Source organism: Callorhinus ursinus, unplaced genomic scaffold (assembly GCF_003265705.2).
Source record: "Callorhinus ursinus isolate GAN/ISIS: 27379988/994484 unplaced genomic scaffold, GSC_fseal_2.0 scaffold6, whole genome shotgun sequence".
Lineage (NCBI taxonomy): Eukaryota > Metazoa > Chordata > Mammalia > Carnivora > Otariidae > Callorhinus > Callorhinus ursinus.
In genome coordinates, this window is record NW_027397068.1 from 71598429 (window position 1) to 71614965 (window position 16537).

The 16537-nt window shown below is 49.2% G+C and overlaps 1 protein-coding gene across 10 annotated transcripts in view; it reads left to right on the forward strand.

The window, feature by feature from the left end:
- TULP4 (TUB like protein 4) overlaps window positions 1-16537 on the forward strand; it is a 228948-nt gene that overhangs the window by 204974 nt on the left and 7437 nt on the right. For 9 of the 10 annotated variants that reach the window (XM_025866390.2, XM_025866393.2, XM_073894169.1 and 6 more), the window contains 6 exons: window positions 2243-2467; window positions 3431-3665; window positions 8183-8327; window positions 11456-11600; window positions 12857-12950; window positions 13906-14049. In XM_025866390.2, the coding sequence (XP_025722175.1) occupies window positions 2243-2467; window positions 3431-3665; window positions 8183-8327; window positions 11456-11600; window positions 12857-12950; window positions 13906-14049 (988 nt within the window). Of the gene's footprint in view, window positions 1-2242; window positions 2468-3430; window positions 3666-8182; window positions 8328-11455; window positions 11601-12856; window positions 12951-13905; window positions 14050-14305; window positions 14389-16537 lie in introns of those variants that run through there. The other variant, XM_025866396.2, reaches the window with a different exon arrangement.

Here is a 16537-nt window from a genome sequence, read left to right on the forward strand (position 1 = left end):
TTGAGATCCCGCAGGTATCACGTCCTCAGGCCGCTTACCTCCCACCCTTTGCTCTGGGTTCCGGTGTTCACCCGTTCCGGCTCTATGAGTCCTCCTTGTGGAGAAGTCTGTCCTAGTGGATGCCATGCGCAGAACAGGAGCACGGTCCTTCCTCACCTTCCAGACAGGCTGTCTCTGGCTGTCTCGTGCACGTAACAGCACTTCTTGGCTAATTTATTCCCACTTTTGGGCCCACGTGACCTGCAGATTCTTTTCTGCCATAGCGAATCATTCTGGTCATTGTCCATTTGCTGATGACACAGCCTGTTTCTCCTTCTATTTGCCTCTTCTGCAGACATGTTGTCCAGTTTGTTTTGGAGTCAAATTGCCTTGACCGAATGGATTACGGGGACAATTTGGGTCTCTTACTTCGCGACCGACAGTTCAGTTTGTGGGGCATTTGGCATGCTTTAGGCCGTGTGTGGTGTATGGACAGGAGAGGAGGAAGCACCCGGGCAAGGAGCACAGCCATGGGGCTGAAGGAAGTGGGCGAGAACCGTGGCTCTCCTGGGTACCCGCTGTAGCTTAGCCCTCCAAGCGCCGGGTTCCTGGGCTTCTGGCGGGGTAGGTGAGAGTAGTGGTCCCTCCGTGGCCGAACTGAAAGGACTAAGTGGACTGCTGTATGTGCTTGTGAGGCTGTGAGGGGGAGAAGTTTCGTCCACCTTGAAAGTCTGTGTAAGTGGTTTAAGTCCCTTTGTACAAAGATATGAGATACATACTTACCATATGATAGTTTTATGTAAGATCCTCCCAAAACATGTTTTAACTGCTACTATGAAAAGCAGAAGGCAGGAGCACAGAGGGGCCAGGAGGACAAACGTATAACTGCACTTCGGGCATTGATGATAGCAAAGGAATTTTGTGTGTTATCTGCTTTGTCTCCAGTAGTGATTACGGCTTACTCTGTGAGGTCTGCCCCACTTGCGGGATCCTCCTGTAAGGAGGCTCATCTGGAAGTACTCTGGAGGCCCGCACACTTGAGTTCCAGGCTCCGTGGTCCTCCTCCAGGGGGTCGCGCCTGGGGTCCCAACCTGCACTGCCTGGGCTCACAGAGATGGATAGAGAAGATGGAGTATCTTCAGCCTTGCATTTTGTTTTGAAGTTGAAACCAGGATTAGCTGACCCTGGAGGCTATTTTAAGCAAGTGTCTTCATCTGTTCCTTTTACCTTTATGTTTGTCACTGAAGTGCTGTGAAAATTCTGCTCCTGTCACTCCTATGACAGATCTGAGACCCCCACTTCTGATCTTTCCAGCCCTTCACGACCTCACTAAATTAGAGCCCCGTCCAGCTGGACAGGAATGAACCGATTCTCCAGTAGCTTCCCCGTCACAGCCCTCTGTCTCCTTCTTTCTTGGTGTATCTTACTTAGCTGGCACCCTGGAGCCTCGGAGTTTTTTCAATACAACTAGTTTCTGACTTGCATATTTGGAGTTAGCCTACCTTTCAAAGTAGTGGTGGTGGCCCCAGCCCCCTGGAGCAGCCCCCACAGGAACTGTGTGTCCTCTCCCTGGAGAGCTGTCTGTTTTCTTCTTCTGGCCCATAGCCAAGGGGGGACCGTGATTCAGGGACTGTGGGTTATAGCCTATGATAGGTCTCGGAAGTACCTCTGGCGTCTTCCCTCTCCTTTAATCCTCACAGCTCCCATTTTACTCCTGAGAACATGGGAGACATCCTGGGGTTGTAGACTAGTTCCCAGGTCACACGACATGGGACTTCAGACCAGTGTCAATTTCACTCTGAAATGCTCCTTGTCAGGACCGAAGGGAAGGGCCATCTGGTCTACCTCCTCACCACCTCCCCAAGCCACAGGAACAACCACCAGTTTCTTGGGGATCCAGACAACCAGAGTTCAGTAAGGAATGTGGGTTACTGTACCCCAGGCTACGTGCATCTTCTGGCAGAGACATCATTATACAGAGCTAAGTTAGGTTTTACAGTACCAAATCAAATGAGATAATACACATAAAAGAACTTCGCAAAACTATTCCAGTGCTTTGTGTTCTGGCCTGGGGACCTGACTATTTTCCAATGAAAATAGTGAACTTCTGTGATATAGTATTTCATTGTCTATTACACTTTCCAAAACCAATATTCTCGGAAACTATTAGGTCACTTTATTTTGCTTGACACACCCGTGCATGACCTCCTGTGCTTTACCACGAGAACAGAACCTAAGTGTTGCCTCCCTCACTTCCTGGCAGCGCCCCATCGTCTCCATCTGCTGGGGACACCGGGACTCACGGCTTCTGATGGCTTCAGGACCAGCCCTGTACGTGGTGCGTGTGGAGCACCGTGTGTGCAGCCTGCAGCTGCTGTGCCGGCAGGCCGTCGCCAGTGCCCTGCGGGAGGACAAGGACGTCAGCAAGCTGGCCCTGCCCCCCCGCCTCTGCTCCTACCTCTCCACCGCCTTCATCCCCACCATCAAGGTAGAGCCTCTCCACCCTCCCCTGCTCTTCCTCAGCCCCTGCCGGCTCCCCACTCCCAGAGGGCTGGCCAGGAGGGGGGCTGAGTCCGAGCAGGCGGGCCAAAGTCATGTGTGCTCCTCGGCGAGAGTACCGGGTGATACTGCTTCCGAGTGCCGTCTGTCCCTGGCACCACTGTTCCGCCAGAGACTCGCCTTGTGCAAGGGCCGTAAGCTTCCTCGTGGCAAAGGCAGTCTTGGAGGTTGAGTGCCGTGCCATCCTGATGCTCGTTCGGCCTTGTTCAATCCTGACTTTCCTGGCAGATGCTTCAGAAAAGTGGGAAACCTGTTCCGAGAAGTTTGAGTAGCTTGCTCCGTTGCCAGTTATGGGAATGGTCAGGTTGACCCCTGTCCTGAGGATGGAGCCACTGTGCTGAGGAGGGGTGACCCCCACCCCGCACTCACTGTCTGTCGCTCGTCTGGTTTTTGGTGGTGTGTGGAACAGATCTGCTAGGGGCTGTTCAGGTGCGGGTTTTCCTTTAACCTCGGGGCCTCCGCACCTTAGATTCTTGCCTGTGTTCTCTGTTTTGTATTCTCTCTCTGCTTCTGAGTGTCAGATTGACTTGTTCAGGTGACTTTTTTCTTAAAACATCAGTTTTAGAATCTGTTGTGATGTTTTTTCAAGTTGCTTTACAATCTTGGTTGTGTACCAGGGATTCTCAGCCCTGGCTGCACATTAGAATCGCATGGGGAGTTTTTAGAAAATACACATGCCCATCCCCGCCTCCCAGAGATTCTAATTTCATTGTTTGAGGTGGGATCCTAGCTTTGGTATTTTTTTAAAGGCCCCAGGAGATTCTTCTGTGCACCCACAGTTGAGAATCGCTGTCCCACATCACGTCGTTAACTCTCCCCGAGCTACCAGCCAGTGCTCTGTTGGAGTAATCAGTGACGTCCATACTCATTTCTTTCCATGTCCTGGCCCTAGCCCCCAATTCCAGATCCCAACAACATGCGAGACTTTGTCAGCTACCCCTCAGCCGGCAACGAGCGTCTGCACTGCACCATGAAGCGCACAGAGGACGACCCGGAGGTGGGAGGTCCGTGCTACACCCTCTACCTGGAGTACCTGGGCGGGCTCGTGCCCATCCTCAAGGGGCGGCGCATCAGCAAACTGCGGCCAGAGTTCGTCATCATGGACCCTCGGACGGATAGCAAATCAGGTGGGCCTCCACGCCAGAGAGACTAAGACCTCATTCTTAGGTGTGGTTGAGGAATAGTTATTCCTGACACCATGCAAAGACAGTGCCTACTTACGAAACGTGAGCCTGTGTTTTGGCTAGCGTGGAACATCCTGGAAGCTGCCCCGTTTCCAAAATTGTATCGAAGTTAATGATTCTCTAAATGTACTTTCTGATGGGTTTTTAACAGCATTCCATAAGGCTTCGTGTGGCTGGGGCCATGGATAGAGGAAACATCAGCTCTCTGTCAGGGGGAATCTGGCCCAGGCTTTCTGGGAACAGTAGATTCCTCTTTTAGTTACTCATCGGGTATTATCAAGGGCCTCAGTGTACTGTTGAGACCAGCTGATAATAACAGCGCGGTACCTCTCTGCCCTCCCAGAGCGAGTGATAGAATTAAAATTCTATCTATCTAAAAGTAGACCTTCAGCCTACTCCTCAGCCTCCTGCTAGAATCTTACTTCTGCTCCTCACTAATCCACTTTGAGCTGCTTTTTAGCTGATTACCAAGGAAAACTCCTTGCTCATCCATGACGATTTTGGCATGATGACTCACTCTGCCCTTCTAAGAACTCTCTCCTGTACTGATGTTCGGTACTCACTTGGCGTACTCCGGGTGCTCGCTGCATGCTCGTCTCTGCCATCCTAGAGTGGGGGCCTCCAGAGGAAAGGGGCTTGGCTGTTTCTCTTTGCACCAGGGATGCTTGCCCAGTGTCCTAAGCTAGTGACTGCCGAGGCCTGCGTGCCCCCCAGCAGTATCGGCCAGCTCCCATGTGCTACTGCCCCCCCCGCCCCCCACCCCCCGTGAAATCCTGCTGGTCACCGGCCTCCTGTGCTGCCCGCCGGTCAGTCGGGCTGCTGGAGTCCTGCGGGGCCCGTGGTGGTTGTTGGGCCTGGCTCTGTCTGAGGCCTGGACAGAGGGAACCGAGTCCTCTCTCTACCCCAGGGCCTGGCACGCACCTGACCTTGAAAGGGATTTGTTTCATGGGTGCCTACTGCTCTCCACTCCCCCGCTCCCACTGCCTCTCCCGCCCGTTAGACCGGCCTCTGCCTCTCATGTCCCTGAAGGCATGGTGACGTGCTAGTGTCACAGTGCAGTGGGTCTTTCCGACCTGGCGTGCTCGCTCACTCGGCTCACTCCGTGCAGTTGTCCCACCTCTGTCTAGTCTTCACTATTGGTTCAGCATCCATGGCTGCCTTCTCCTGTCAGTGTCACTATGTAAAATTGAAAGCAGTAAAACTGTACTTTAACACATTGGATATTAGTCCATTTGTTTGTCTTTTGAGTCATGCAATGAACTCGTACCAAAAGCAGGGAAAGTGAGAACTGGAGGCTGGTAGGGAGGTGGGTAGAGCGGAGGGAGAGAGAAGATTGAGAAGGAAGGCAGGCAAAGTGAGAACAGGAGGGCAGTGGGCACTGACCTCGAAGGGGAGGGGAGCAGAGCTGGTGGTGGTCAGTACTACCCGAGGGGGCGTGGGGCACAGCAGTCTTCTCACGGACAGAGGTCGTTGTGTCTGAGGTTCCCCACCATGTGTACAAGTTCGTAAGACCTCTCAGATTGCATGTTGAAGGGAACGGACGTGAAGAGCTTGCTTCTGTCCCAAGTGCGTAAATTCTACACTAAAAACAGGACAGAAGACACAGGCGGGGCTGCCGCGGGGCCCTGAGGCTGTGACCTCCCAAACCCCCTGCTGGCTGGGGGTTCCTGCTCCTGCTTTCTGTTGGCGTCCAGCTCCCAGCAAACGCGGGCGGACTCGACTACTGGCAGTCCTCTGGGGAGTAAGATGTCTTTTTTTTGTAATTAAAAGAATCAGAATGTTATAGGGGCACCTGGGTGGCTCAGTTGGTTAAGCGACTGCCTTCGGCTCAGGTCATGATCCTGGAGTCCCGGGATCGAGTCCCATATCGGACTCCCTGCTCAGTGGGGAGTCTGCTTCTCCCTCTGACCCTACCCCCTCTCATGCACTCTCTCTCTCAAATAAATAAATAAAATCTTTAAAATAAATAAATAAATAAAAGAATCAGAATGTTATAAAGCAAAGCAGATGCACAGTATGTATTCAGTGCTCCCTTTGTCCCCAATCATTGGGTCTCCCGTGGTTGTGGGGCAATGTCCGGGTGTCACTGCTTTCAGGGGGTTCAGAAACCTCTTTTCGGTGACAAGACAATCCTCGAAAAGTTCAGTAAGAACATCAAGATTTTAATACCGCAAGACAGATGCAGAAGCTGTGTCACGAGGCAGAACATGAGTAATCACCAAGCGGGTGGTATACGTACGCGGTTCAGAGCAGGAGCGCTGCCTTCGGGAAGCCGGGAACTTCTCGTGAGCTGATTAACTCTTCGAAGCCTGCACATCCGTGCTTCTCAGAATGCGGTCCCCAGGCCATTTCCCTGCAGATCCCCTAGGGTGTTTATCTAAATACAGGCTGCCAGGCCTGCCCTTTAGCCTCATTTGGTGAGTCTGGGGTGAGGCCTCCACGTGTGCACCTGCCGCTGCCCGGCTGGCAGTGGGGCTCCAAAGCCTGTAGTGTTCTCCATGCAGCTGAACGGACACAAGCCTCAGGATGTGTATGTTTATAATTGAGAGCGTATTTTTTTAAGCAAAAATCCACCAGTTTTTAAAAGGCATCTTTTAGTCAGAGCTTACTGTGGGTGGATTGTGTCCCCCTAGAAATTCCTACGTTGAAGCCCTTACCTCCCGTGTTACTGTATTTGGAGATAGGGCTTTTAGGGAGTGATTCGGGTGAAATGAGGCTGTCAGGGTAGAGTCTTAACCCAGTAGGATTGGTGGCCTTGCAAGAAAAGAAGGAGAGCTCTGTCTCTCCACACGTACACACACATGCTAAGGCAAGACCCAGTGAGCACACAGCAAGAGGGTGGCCGACTGCAGGCTGGGAAGAGCGTTCTCACCAGAACATGATCATGCCTGCACCCTGATCCCAGACTTCAGCCTCCAGAATGGAGACAGAAATTTCTGTTCATAAGCCACCCAGTCTGTGGCGTTGTGTTATAGCAGCCCAAATGGATTAAGACATAAGTCAAGAACAACAACAAATGGCATGACATACAGCAACTGTGAAAAATCCTGGGTTAGCGGGCAGATCAGGAGCTGAGTGGACAGCACATTACTGCATTTCCTCAGGCTGGTGAGCTGGCTCTATGTTCACAAGCACGCAGAAGCTTTCTGTGCGTTTACATGCTTGCATGACTCATGGCCAAGCATCTTTGGACTAAGTGACTCCTCAAGTAATGTAAAGCACTGCTCAGGGCGTGTGAAGTAAGCCTTTTTATTTGATCAAACGCAGGTGCACACCACCCCGGCTTGCTGTCCTCATGGGTCGTGCCTTCTGATGGGGAAGTTAAGAAGAGGGTGATGTGGGTCTCAGACAGCCTGCTTCCAGGGAGCATGGCGAGCTGTTTCTGCCTCCAGGGCCCTTGGACAGGTCCCTGTTCACAGATGTCCCTTCCATATGTTCAGAAACACTAGAGATGAGTTTATCTTAGCAAACTCATCCTTTCAAATGTAAACAGCCCTTTTGAATGATAAAGCCCCTCAAATTCCATAAATGATTTCATTGCAGTTGGACAATTGGGCTTTTTTATAACCTGATGAGGTTCTTGGAGTCTTGAGGGAATGAGGCTTTTGTCAGCAAAACAAAGTGGTTTTGAAGATGGGCTACCCTACAGTGAGGGCAGAGCAGGGTTTGGGGAGTGAAGGGATGTGGGGGGTGGGAGGAAGGCAATAAAGGAGAAGGGATGTCAGGGAAAGTGTCAGACGTGACCTTCATCTGTCGTGCAGTTTCGTGATGGCCCAGCCTCTGTGCGCACCGTCTTCTGCCGTAGGGCCTCTGACCTTCTGCCCAGTGACCAACGGTGAAGCTCAAGCGGCTTCTGTACAAACACCCCCAGCAGAGCCCAGGGCTGCCAGGACAGGCCTCCTGCACAGGCCTGCCTTCCAGCCACTGCTCAGAGCAGGCCAGCATAAATGTCTGGGAGTCCCTGCAATGGACCTGACCCGGTCAGGTATCTAGTCCAGAGCAGGCCTGGAACCAGCAGGGGCCTTGGCAGGCCCCAGGTCAGAAACAGGATCTGGCGGGGGCGGGGGGGGGGGGGCGGTCCCTGAGTCAGCAAGCCCCTTGCTCAGCCTGGGTGCCCTAGTTGCCTGCAAACCCATATGAACCCAGATGGATGGTTGTTGTGCTGGGAGGTTCCCGCTTTTTGCGCAGTAAACACTGCTAGACTATTTTGTACATTCCAGAGACACTGAAATTCCATGCCCACTCTGATAACAGAAGTTAATTGCCTCCTTTTGCTTAGAAAATTGTTACAGCATAAAAACGTAAAAGGGAAACCATGCTCTGGTCCTTTTCTCTTTCAACCTCTGAACTTAAAATGCTGGCCTATAGAGGCAGTCTGCCCTGTAGTTTCCAGGGCTAATGATCCTCATTAGGGTCTTACTGATAGCACTTTCCAGAACCTGCTGGTTGTGTCTCACCAGATGAAATCTACGGAAACAGCTTGATCTCCTCCATGCTGGACAGCTGCAACTGCTCGGACTCCAGTGACGTGGAACTGAGTGACGACTGGGCTGCCAAGAAATCCCCCAAAATCTCCCGCGCGAGCAAGTCACCCAAACTCCCAAGGTAAGCTCACTCCCCAGGGCTGGTCTGCCTTGTTTGTGTCTCTGGGGATGTCTCTGTTGTGTCTGCAGCAGAACCCCATTGAAGCCGACACCAGAAGAGCCCCGCAAGAGGGCTTCCCCTGCCTTTCATCAGGAAGGTCTGCCAGCGATAATTAGAGCTTTCCTTTCTTCTCCCCTTTGGGTAGACAAATCCACCCATGGGAAGTTTGCTAAGTCCTCAGAACTCAGGGTTAGTACGACAATGGGCGGCACAGGGTGGCAGAAGCTCCCTGGCCCACTTGGTGGTTCTTCCAGTTCCAGAAAAGTAATGAGAAGGGTTTACAGTGAGTGTAACGTATGCATTGAACAGAATGCCCGGTTTAAATACCTTCTAATGCTGTAATTGGAAATAAATCGTAACTAAATAATCTCACATGCCAAAGGTTTGTCCTAAAGAGTGGCAGAAAGCTAAGAGTAGATAGAAGGGCCTGTTGTGTCCTAGGTAAGAGATCCTCTGATCCTGGCTCCACTCCCAAAGGCTATATGACCTCGGGGTATAACCTTGAATAAACCCATGACCCGGATGCCAGTGTCCTTTATCTGTGGAAGGTAGAGGGTGGGCCAGATCTTCACTAAGCTGTCTTTAGCTCTAAAATTCTGTGATGATGGGGCGCCTGGGTGGCTCAGTTGGTTAAGCGACTGCCTTCGGCTCAGGTCATGATCCTGGAGTCCCTGGATCGAGTCCCGCATCGGGCTCCCCGCTCAGCGGGGAGTCTGCTTCTCCCTCTGACCCTCCCCCCTCTCATGTGCTCTCTCTCTCTCATTCTCTCTGTCTCAAATAAATAAATAAAATCTTTAAAAAAATAAAAATAAAAAAAAATAATAAAATTCTGTGATGCTGTGCAAAACTAAGATATAATTTATGTACAGATACCTGTCTGCCCAGATCTCAAAGACATAATTTCCTGTGCAGTTGATAAAGCAGAATATTTACCACCCAGTTGAAGGTAACATTTCCATCCTCCTGTAAAAGTTTCTCGTGTCCCTTCCCCAGAGTAATCACTGTTCTGACTTCTGTCACCACAGAGGAGTTTGACTTGTTCTTGAATTTCATATGAATGGCATCAAACAGTATATACTCCTTTTTTTTATTTGACTTTTTTTTTTTTGCTCAACATAATGACTGAGATTCATTCGTGTCGTGTGTATCAGTGGTTTTTCTTTTTTGCTCTGTGGTTACCATTAGAATGGATATACTACAATTTGTTTATTCCTTTTACCAATTGGTTGATCTTTGGTAGTTTCCAGTTCGGGGCTATTACAAATCAAACCATCATACACATTCTTATACAACACTTTGTATGGACACATGCACTCACTCATTAATCTTGGGTATACACTTAGGAGGGGAGTTGCCGGGTCCTGGCACACGTTTATCGGAAACTGCCAATAAACATATTCCACCCAGTATTCCAGCGTGCCCACGCTGTTCTGAGTTCCTGCCGGTAGCATGTGAGGCTTCTGCTCTCGCCCACAGTTGCAGTGTCATTGTTAGAAGATACTCTTTATCCATTCTGGTGGGCATGTATCAACATCTCTAGTGATTGTTGCTGCTAACCAGTTTTTCATATGCTTAGTGGCCATTTGGAGCTCTTCTTTTGTGAAGTGTCTGTTAAGTCTTTTGCCCATTTTTTATTGAGTTGTTTTTCTTTCATCAAATTTTAAGAGTCCTTATGTGTATTCTGGCTATGAGTCTTTGGCAGAGATACGGAGTGCCACGTATGTGGTGGCCTAACGCAATATGAATTTCTTCTTTCATGATTAGTGCTTTTCGTGTCCTGTTTAGGAAATCTTTGTCTACCCTTAGGTCATAAAGACATTCTTCTGTTCTTTCCAGAAACTTTGTAGTTTTAGCTTTCATACTTCAATCTCAGATTAATTTTTGTGCATGCTGTGAGTCATCAGTCAATTTGATTGATTTTTTTCATCTTTATTCTAAGCTTGTTAAAATCTCAAATAAAATTATGAACTTTCCTACACTACTACAGTGTTTCAGCTTTTCCCATTAATTAAGGGAGAACATTTAACACATAAGCAACCAAATCTTTCACCTGTAAATGTCCTTTTAAAGTTCGTGGATGGGGCGGTCTCTGCAGCTGGTCATCATTCCTTCCGTCTTTCCCTGTGTTGGATCCTCCTGCGTGCCACAGCCGGACTAATTGTCCCCATACAGAGTTTTCACCAGCTCGGTCCCCCTGTCCAGCCAAGCTTTGGGAGCCCTCACTGTCGTATCAAGTTCTCAAGCAGTATATGTGAGGCTCAGGGCTTTTCTCTCATTGACTGCCATTGACCTTAACTTACTTGTTTTTATAGCACTCTCTGTGGGGTAGACTGGCATTAACACCTGTGCCCCTGTGTTACAAACAGAAGAACTGAAGGCCAGAGATAGAATGTAGGATCAGAAGGCAGTAGGAAAACTGTAGATCCACAGATTTGATTTAAATATGATAGCTGGTGAAAGGCTAGATAAATCTGTTGGAATCTTAACTTTGTAGTAGGAGTTGTAAAATCACTGTGGCCTTAGGGTGAAAAATGGCTCTTCCTACCTGCTAGTTTCCCACATGCAGAAGTCATGTGGATGTTTCTAAACTTAACTATTAGTCCATAGAAAGCAAACCACATTTAATTCTCTGAGGTTCCTTACAAATGAATCATTTTGTCTAATCTCACCATATTTTTTTAAGATTTTATTTATTTATTTGAGAGGGGGAGAGAGCGAGAAAGCATAAGCAGGGGGAGTGGGAGAAGGAGAAGCAAGCTCCCCGCGGAGCAGGGAGCCCAATGTGAAACTCAATCCCAGGACCCTGAGATCATGAACTGAGCTGAAGGCAGATGCTCAACGACTGAGCCACCCAGGTGCCCCTGATCTTACCATATTTTTTAAGTATATATTACTCGATATATATATTTCTTCTTTCTTCTTTCTTCATATTCACAAGGCAAGAGCAGACGGGAGAGGCTTGGGTAAAGGGGCCTGGCCCCTGGGAACGTGGCGCCCTTGGTGGCCGCCAGAGCGCAAAGGGAGAAGGCCACGGTAGTGGGCGCCTCTCCCACATGTGAGGCCTGACCCTCCTGGCCTTGTCTCCACAGGATCAACATTGAGGCCCGGAAGTCTCCCAAGCTGTCCCGGGCTGCTCAGGAGATGTCCAGGTCTCCCCGGTTGCCGATGCGCAAGCCCTCCATTGGCTCGCCCAGTCTGACACGAAGAGAGTTTCCCTTTGAAGACATCACTCAGGTAGCACCTGGGGTCCAGGGCGGGCCCGTATTTCTGATGCTCCCCTGCCTGTCTTCCCTCCTCAGTGTGTGCCTGACGGGGACTGAGCCCTGGGCACATCACACCTGCACTTGCCACCCCAGTCTCCATGCCTCTCACTGCCGTTCCAGACACTGGGCATGGAGAACCAGAGCCCTGTTGGCCTTCCTCCCCACCCCTGCCCTCAGGGAGGCCCCAGGACCTCCTTCCCACCTCAGACACTCCCCTGTTGCCACATGAGTCTTTTCACAGCTTGAGACCTATCCACACTTCTCCCCTCTGCTCCCTTAAGCCACTTGTGGACTCTTGGTGTCCACAGGAGCCAGTCCCTGGTGGCAGCCCCACAATCTGGCGCTGCCTGCCTCTCTGTCCTGGTCCCCCTCGATGCCCTCCAGGTGCCACAGCCTCGCTGTTGACTGACCTCCTTCTGCGTTTGTGCCTTTGCCATGCCTGGGTCACCAGGGCCCCCTGGGCCCCCCCCCCCCCCCCCGCCAGTCTCCTCTTCTTGCTTCTGCCAGCACGCTTCCGGATAGAACTCATCACGAAGGCTTCCTTCCCCAGCTCAGCCACAGCAATCCCAAAGCATCTTGTTTGAAACTCCCGTATAACATTCCTCAGTGACTGCCTTGTCTGCAAATAATCGTAAGCCTATATCCTCCATTGGGTTATAAGCTCTTTGAGGAGCTGCATTTTATTCATCTTTATTACTGCTGTTCACACACATATACACACGTGGCTTAAGCATACTGATCATTTTTTAAAAATTTTTTTAGTTGAACAAGGAAACAGATAACTGGGTCGTTTGGGGACATACTGGCATCAGTGCACCTGGTGTTTCCAGGAGAAATATCGAGGGTAAAAATGGATTCAGAGCTAGGTATACCCTCTCTAGTTCAGTGACTAGAGGGAAAGGAGAGGTAAAGAAAAACGTGCCCAGAGCACCTTTGTGGCCTAAAACCTACGCGCGTGCAGACACACTGGGACACATCTGCTCCTTACCCCCCACCTGCAAATCTCAGCTCAGTGAGCCACCACTCAGAAACACATGCCTGACATGTTCTCGTTAGCTTCTGGTCTTAAAAAGGGTAGAATGATACAGAGAATGAGTATTTCAAGCAGTGCCCACCTGTGACCTTTTTAAGCAAAAATGTTAACATTCTTAGTTCCTAAGTGATCAATAGAAAATACGAAAATAGATGGTGATTTTTCTTTTTTCCTCTTTTTTCCCCCTCCCACAGCACAACTATCTTGCTCAGGTCACGTCTAATATCTGGGGAACCAAGTTTAAGATTGTGGGCTTGGCTGCTTTCCTGCCAACCAACCTCGGTGCAGGTAAGAACCCTGTCCTTTTCTCTGCCCGCTCTCCCAGCTGAAACAGACTAAACTGACAATTGAAATGAGCGCTTACAGCACCAGAAGATTAGCATGTACTTTATTTACCTCTAAACTTTGATTCTGTCCACTGCGGGAGTTCGAGCTGGTCAGCCACCGGGCGCTAGCGGGGACAGCTGTGGGGACACAGCTGGGCCTAACAAAAAATGAGAATAACAGTAATAATTTGGGAATTTCTGCTTACCTCAGGAAAGAGCATTAAACAAAAGAAAGTTGATCCTGATTTTAACCTACCGTGAAACCTAAATTCAGATTCATTGTTTTTAACCAATTTTGTCTCCTCCAAATATTTGAGTCGCCATCCAGGCATTGTCTTAAATGTCCCTGTTGATCAAATATAAAACCTGAGCATGTAAAGAAATGGTGTGGAAGTTCCCTAAATCTCTGTCCTGATCATGAAGTTGAAAGTCAGGAAGACAAGAATCCAGTCCTGAGGAAGGGCAGTGTTCTATTCCGACCTGACCCATGTCACCCCTGTCTCCTGGGTTGCCTGAGATCCCCCTGAGCTTGGCACTCTGCTTATCACAACTATTTTTACTAAATTAGAATTCTGATCGCAAATGAGGCTTTTAAAAAATACATTTATCCTATCCCAGTTCATTCCAGAAAAACATTTAAGTCTAGGACAGGTTTTTGACATTTGAAAAGTGTGGTTCTGTAGACAGACCACTTGGCAAAGTGATTACGCTAGACGGAGAAGTTGCCGTTAGGGAAGCCAAAGCATGGCTGGGGTGGCCAGTGGTGTGCGGAAGGGAGACAAGGGCCCGCTTTCCCACTCTCCCCTGCTTCTGATGGCAGGGGCACCGCAGCCCCATTGCTCTTCCTTTGACCTTGCCGGTGCCTTCGCTGTCCTCGTGCACGTCTCTGCTAACAGTGCTTCCCTCCTCCCCTCCAGTAATCTATAAAACCAGCCTCCTGCATCTCCAGCCGCGGCAGATGACCATCTATCTCCCAGAGGTTCGGAAGATTTCCATGGACTATGTTAATTTACCTGTCTTCAACCCAAATGTTTTCAGTGAAGACGAGGATGATTTACCAGGTGTGTTCTTAGGGGGTCGTGACGGGGGCAGAGCAGTAACTAGTGGACGGTCACAACATGTCAGCCCATGCCCGCTGCCTTGGCTTGGAAAAGCTTAACTTCCTCAGCTGGTAGGTGTGGCGGCACATCACAGGAGAAAGGTCATACTGTCACTGTTTGGGGAGGAGGGGAGCTACCAGAGCAAGGACGGTATATATAGGTGACCGTGACAGCTCAGGTCCACAGGGCATTCTGCCATCTTGTTTTATCTTCACAGTAGTCCTTAGTCACGTGCCCAGCTAGAGACGTTAACAGGACGGATGAGAACTCCACAAAATCAGAACTGGCTCTCGTTGGCCCTCATCCTTTCAGCCCCTGCTGAGAGAGCAGCGTCACTCCCATGGTCCCGTGGTGCCCACGGAGCCCAGTGTCTCAAACCCACCCCGTCTCCAGGACAGAAAGCCTTCACGTCCAGACATCTCTTGCCCAGTGTGCAATGCACATCTCAGTGCACAGAAGCGCCTGGTCTGAGTTAAAGGTGAATTCCAGCACAAGCTTTTAAAATCCCAGTTTCCAAATTTTCAAATATCTGTAGCATCTTAAATTAATTTAAGTGTTTTCTAGGGGGAGGGGATCCTATTTTGATTAACAGAGTAGAATGATTTCTAAGTAGTCTGCCAGTTATTTCCCTATAACTCTTCTCAAAAATATCTACCTGTAATTTTATAAATATGAAGACTCCTCTACTTAGAACCAAGCAGAGTTCTGAATGTCTCTCGTTTCTGAGCCAGAGGAATCCTACATGGGCCACTGGTGGTTCTAGAACAGAAGGGGCTATGGTCTGTACCATGGGACAGGGAAGGACACGCAGGCCAGCTCAGGCTCTGAGCTTGGGGGGATTGTTTACCTTCTCTTATCCCAGTTACTTACCTTCTTCACAGGTTTTTACCTGCAAAATCATTTGTACAGTACTTTCTGACAGTAGCCGTTTTTGGTTTTCTGATGGTTATAGCAGGTGGTGTAGACTGTCGAAGTCCTAATGGGCAAGGTTTTGCAACCACATAAACCTGCAGTTTGGTGAAGCCTCACACACCTGAGCTTTAGAGCACACCCCCTGCAATTTCAGAATCGTGGATTTAGAAGTATCTTTTTACACTTTCCAAATAACGCCCTCCCTGTGCTCCTGGAAAGTGACTAATAAGCTCCCCCTAAGGCTCAGCCCTTGCCGCGGCTCTTCCTGACTGGGCTTCCCAGTCCGAGCGGGGCGGGGGGGGGAGGGGGGGCATTTTGTCTCAGGGCTTTCAGTTAATGCTGGTGACAGAGAGACTCTTCTCTTTAACAGGGAAGATACCTGCCCTCAGTACTTCATGCAGATGAGTGAACATCTGGAGGAGGGATCAGAACAGGAATAATAAAAAAACTTGAGATGGGACCCAGATTCACGCAGCCACGAGATAGTTACGTCTCACTAGAGGGCCCCAGGGAAGGGGGAGTCTGACTGGAACCAAGGGTGGGCTTAACTTTTTTTTTTTTTAAAGATTTATTTATTTATTTGAGAGAGAGAGAGCATGAGTAGGGAGCGGCAGAGGGAGAGGGAGAAGCAGGCTCCCCACTGAGCAGGGAGCCCGATGCGAGGCTCGATCCCAGGACCCTGGGATCATGACCTGAGCTGAAGGCAGACGCTTAACGACTGAGCCCCCCAGGGGCCCCGGGCTTAACTTTTGATGAACTAGCTAGCTGCCTTCATTCTGTAGTTCTAGTAAACTGGAAGACAGCCTTTACAATTAGCTAGTTAAATCCTGTGTCTTGCTCATATACTAGTTGCCACATAGCACTTAAAGGCCCAAATAAGCAAACTTGCCAGTGCTCGATGGTACTTTAGACAGGCAGTATAAAACATGGTTCTGAGCACCTGCCTGTGGCGTGGAGATCATTGCTCACATTCATGCCTCATTAAATTCCCTCTTTGTACAAATAGGATATAGTTTTACAGAGGTACAGTGCTGTACCTTACATAGTGTTTGAAATGCTGAAAAGCAGATAAATTTTAGGAAATGATCCTTCCCTAATAATGCTTATTTGCTGGAAGATCTTTTCATTGGTGTCTCCACTACATTTTACATGGTTCTTTTCACAGAGACTTAATTTACGTACGAGTTTCACATACACATCTGCTACATAACACTTCCCATATTAACCAATCCATAATTGTGGATAAACCTACTCAGGACCCTAGGCATTATGAGTGCTCAGTGGAGTGTCATGCTCTATACCATAGTTCTCTTCTTGCATAAAAGAGTGGGCCGTTTTATGAATTCATGGTAAAAAAGCATCTTTAAATATTAGAAAATGAAAATAAAAATTAAAAAAAAAACATTGTTATGACCCATGGTACCATTTAGGTACCAAGTTCGGAAGATTCGAAAGTATATTCATTGAAAAGCTTTGCCTTTGTCCTTCCAGAAACCTTAGAGAGACTGTGTATATAACTTGTGTGAAAGTTCTAGCT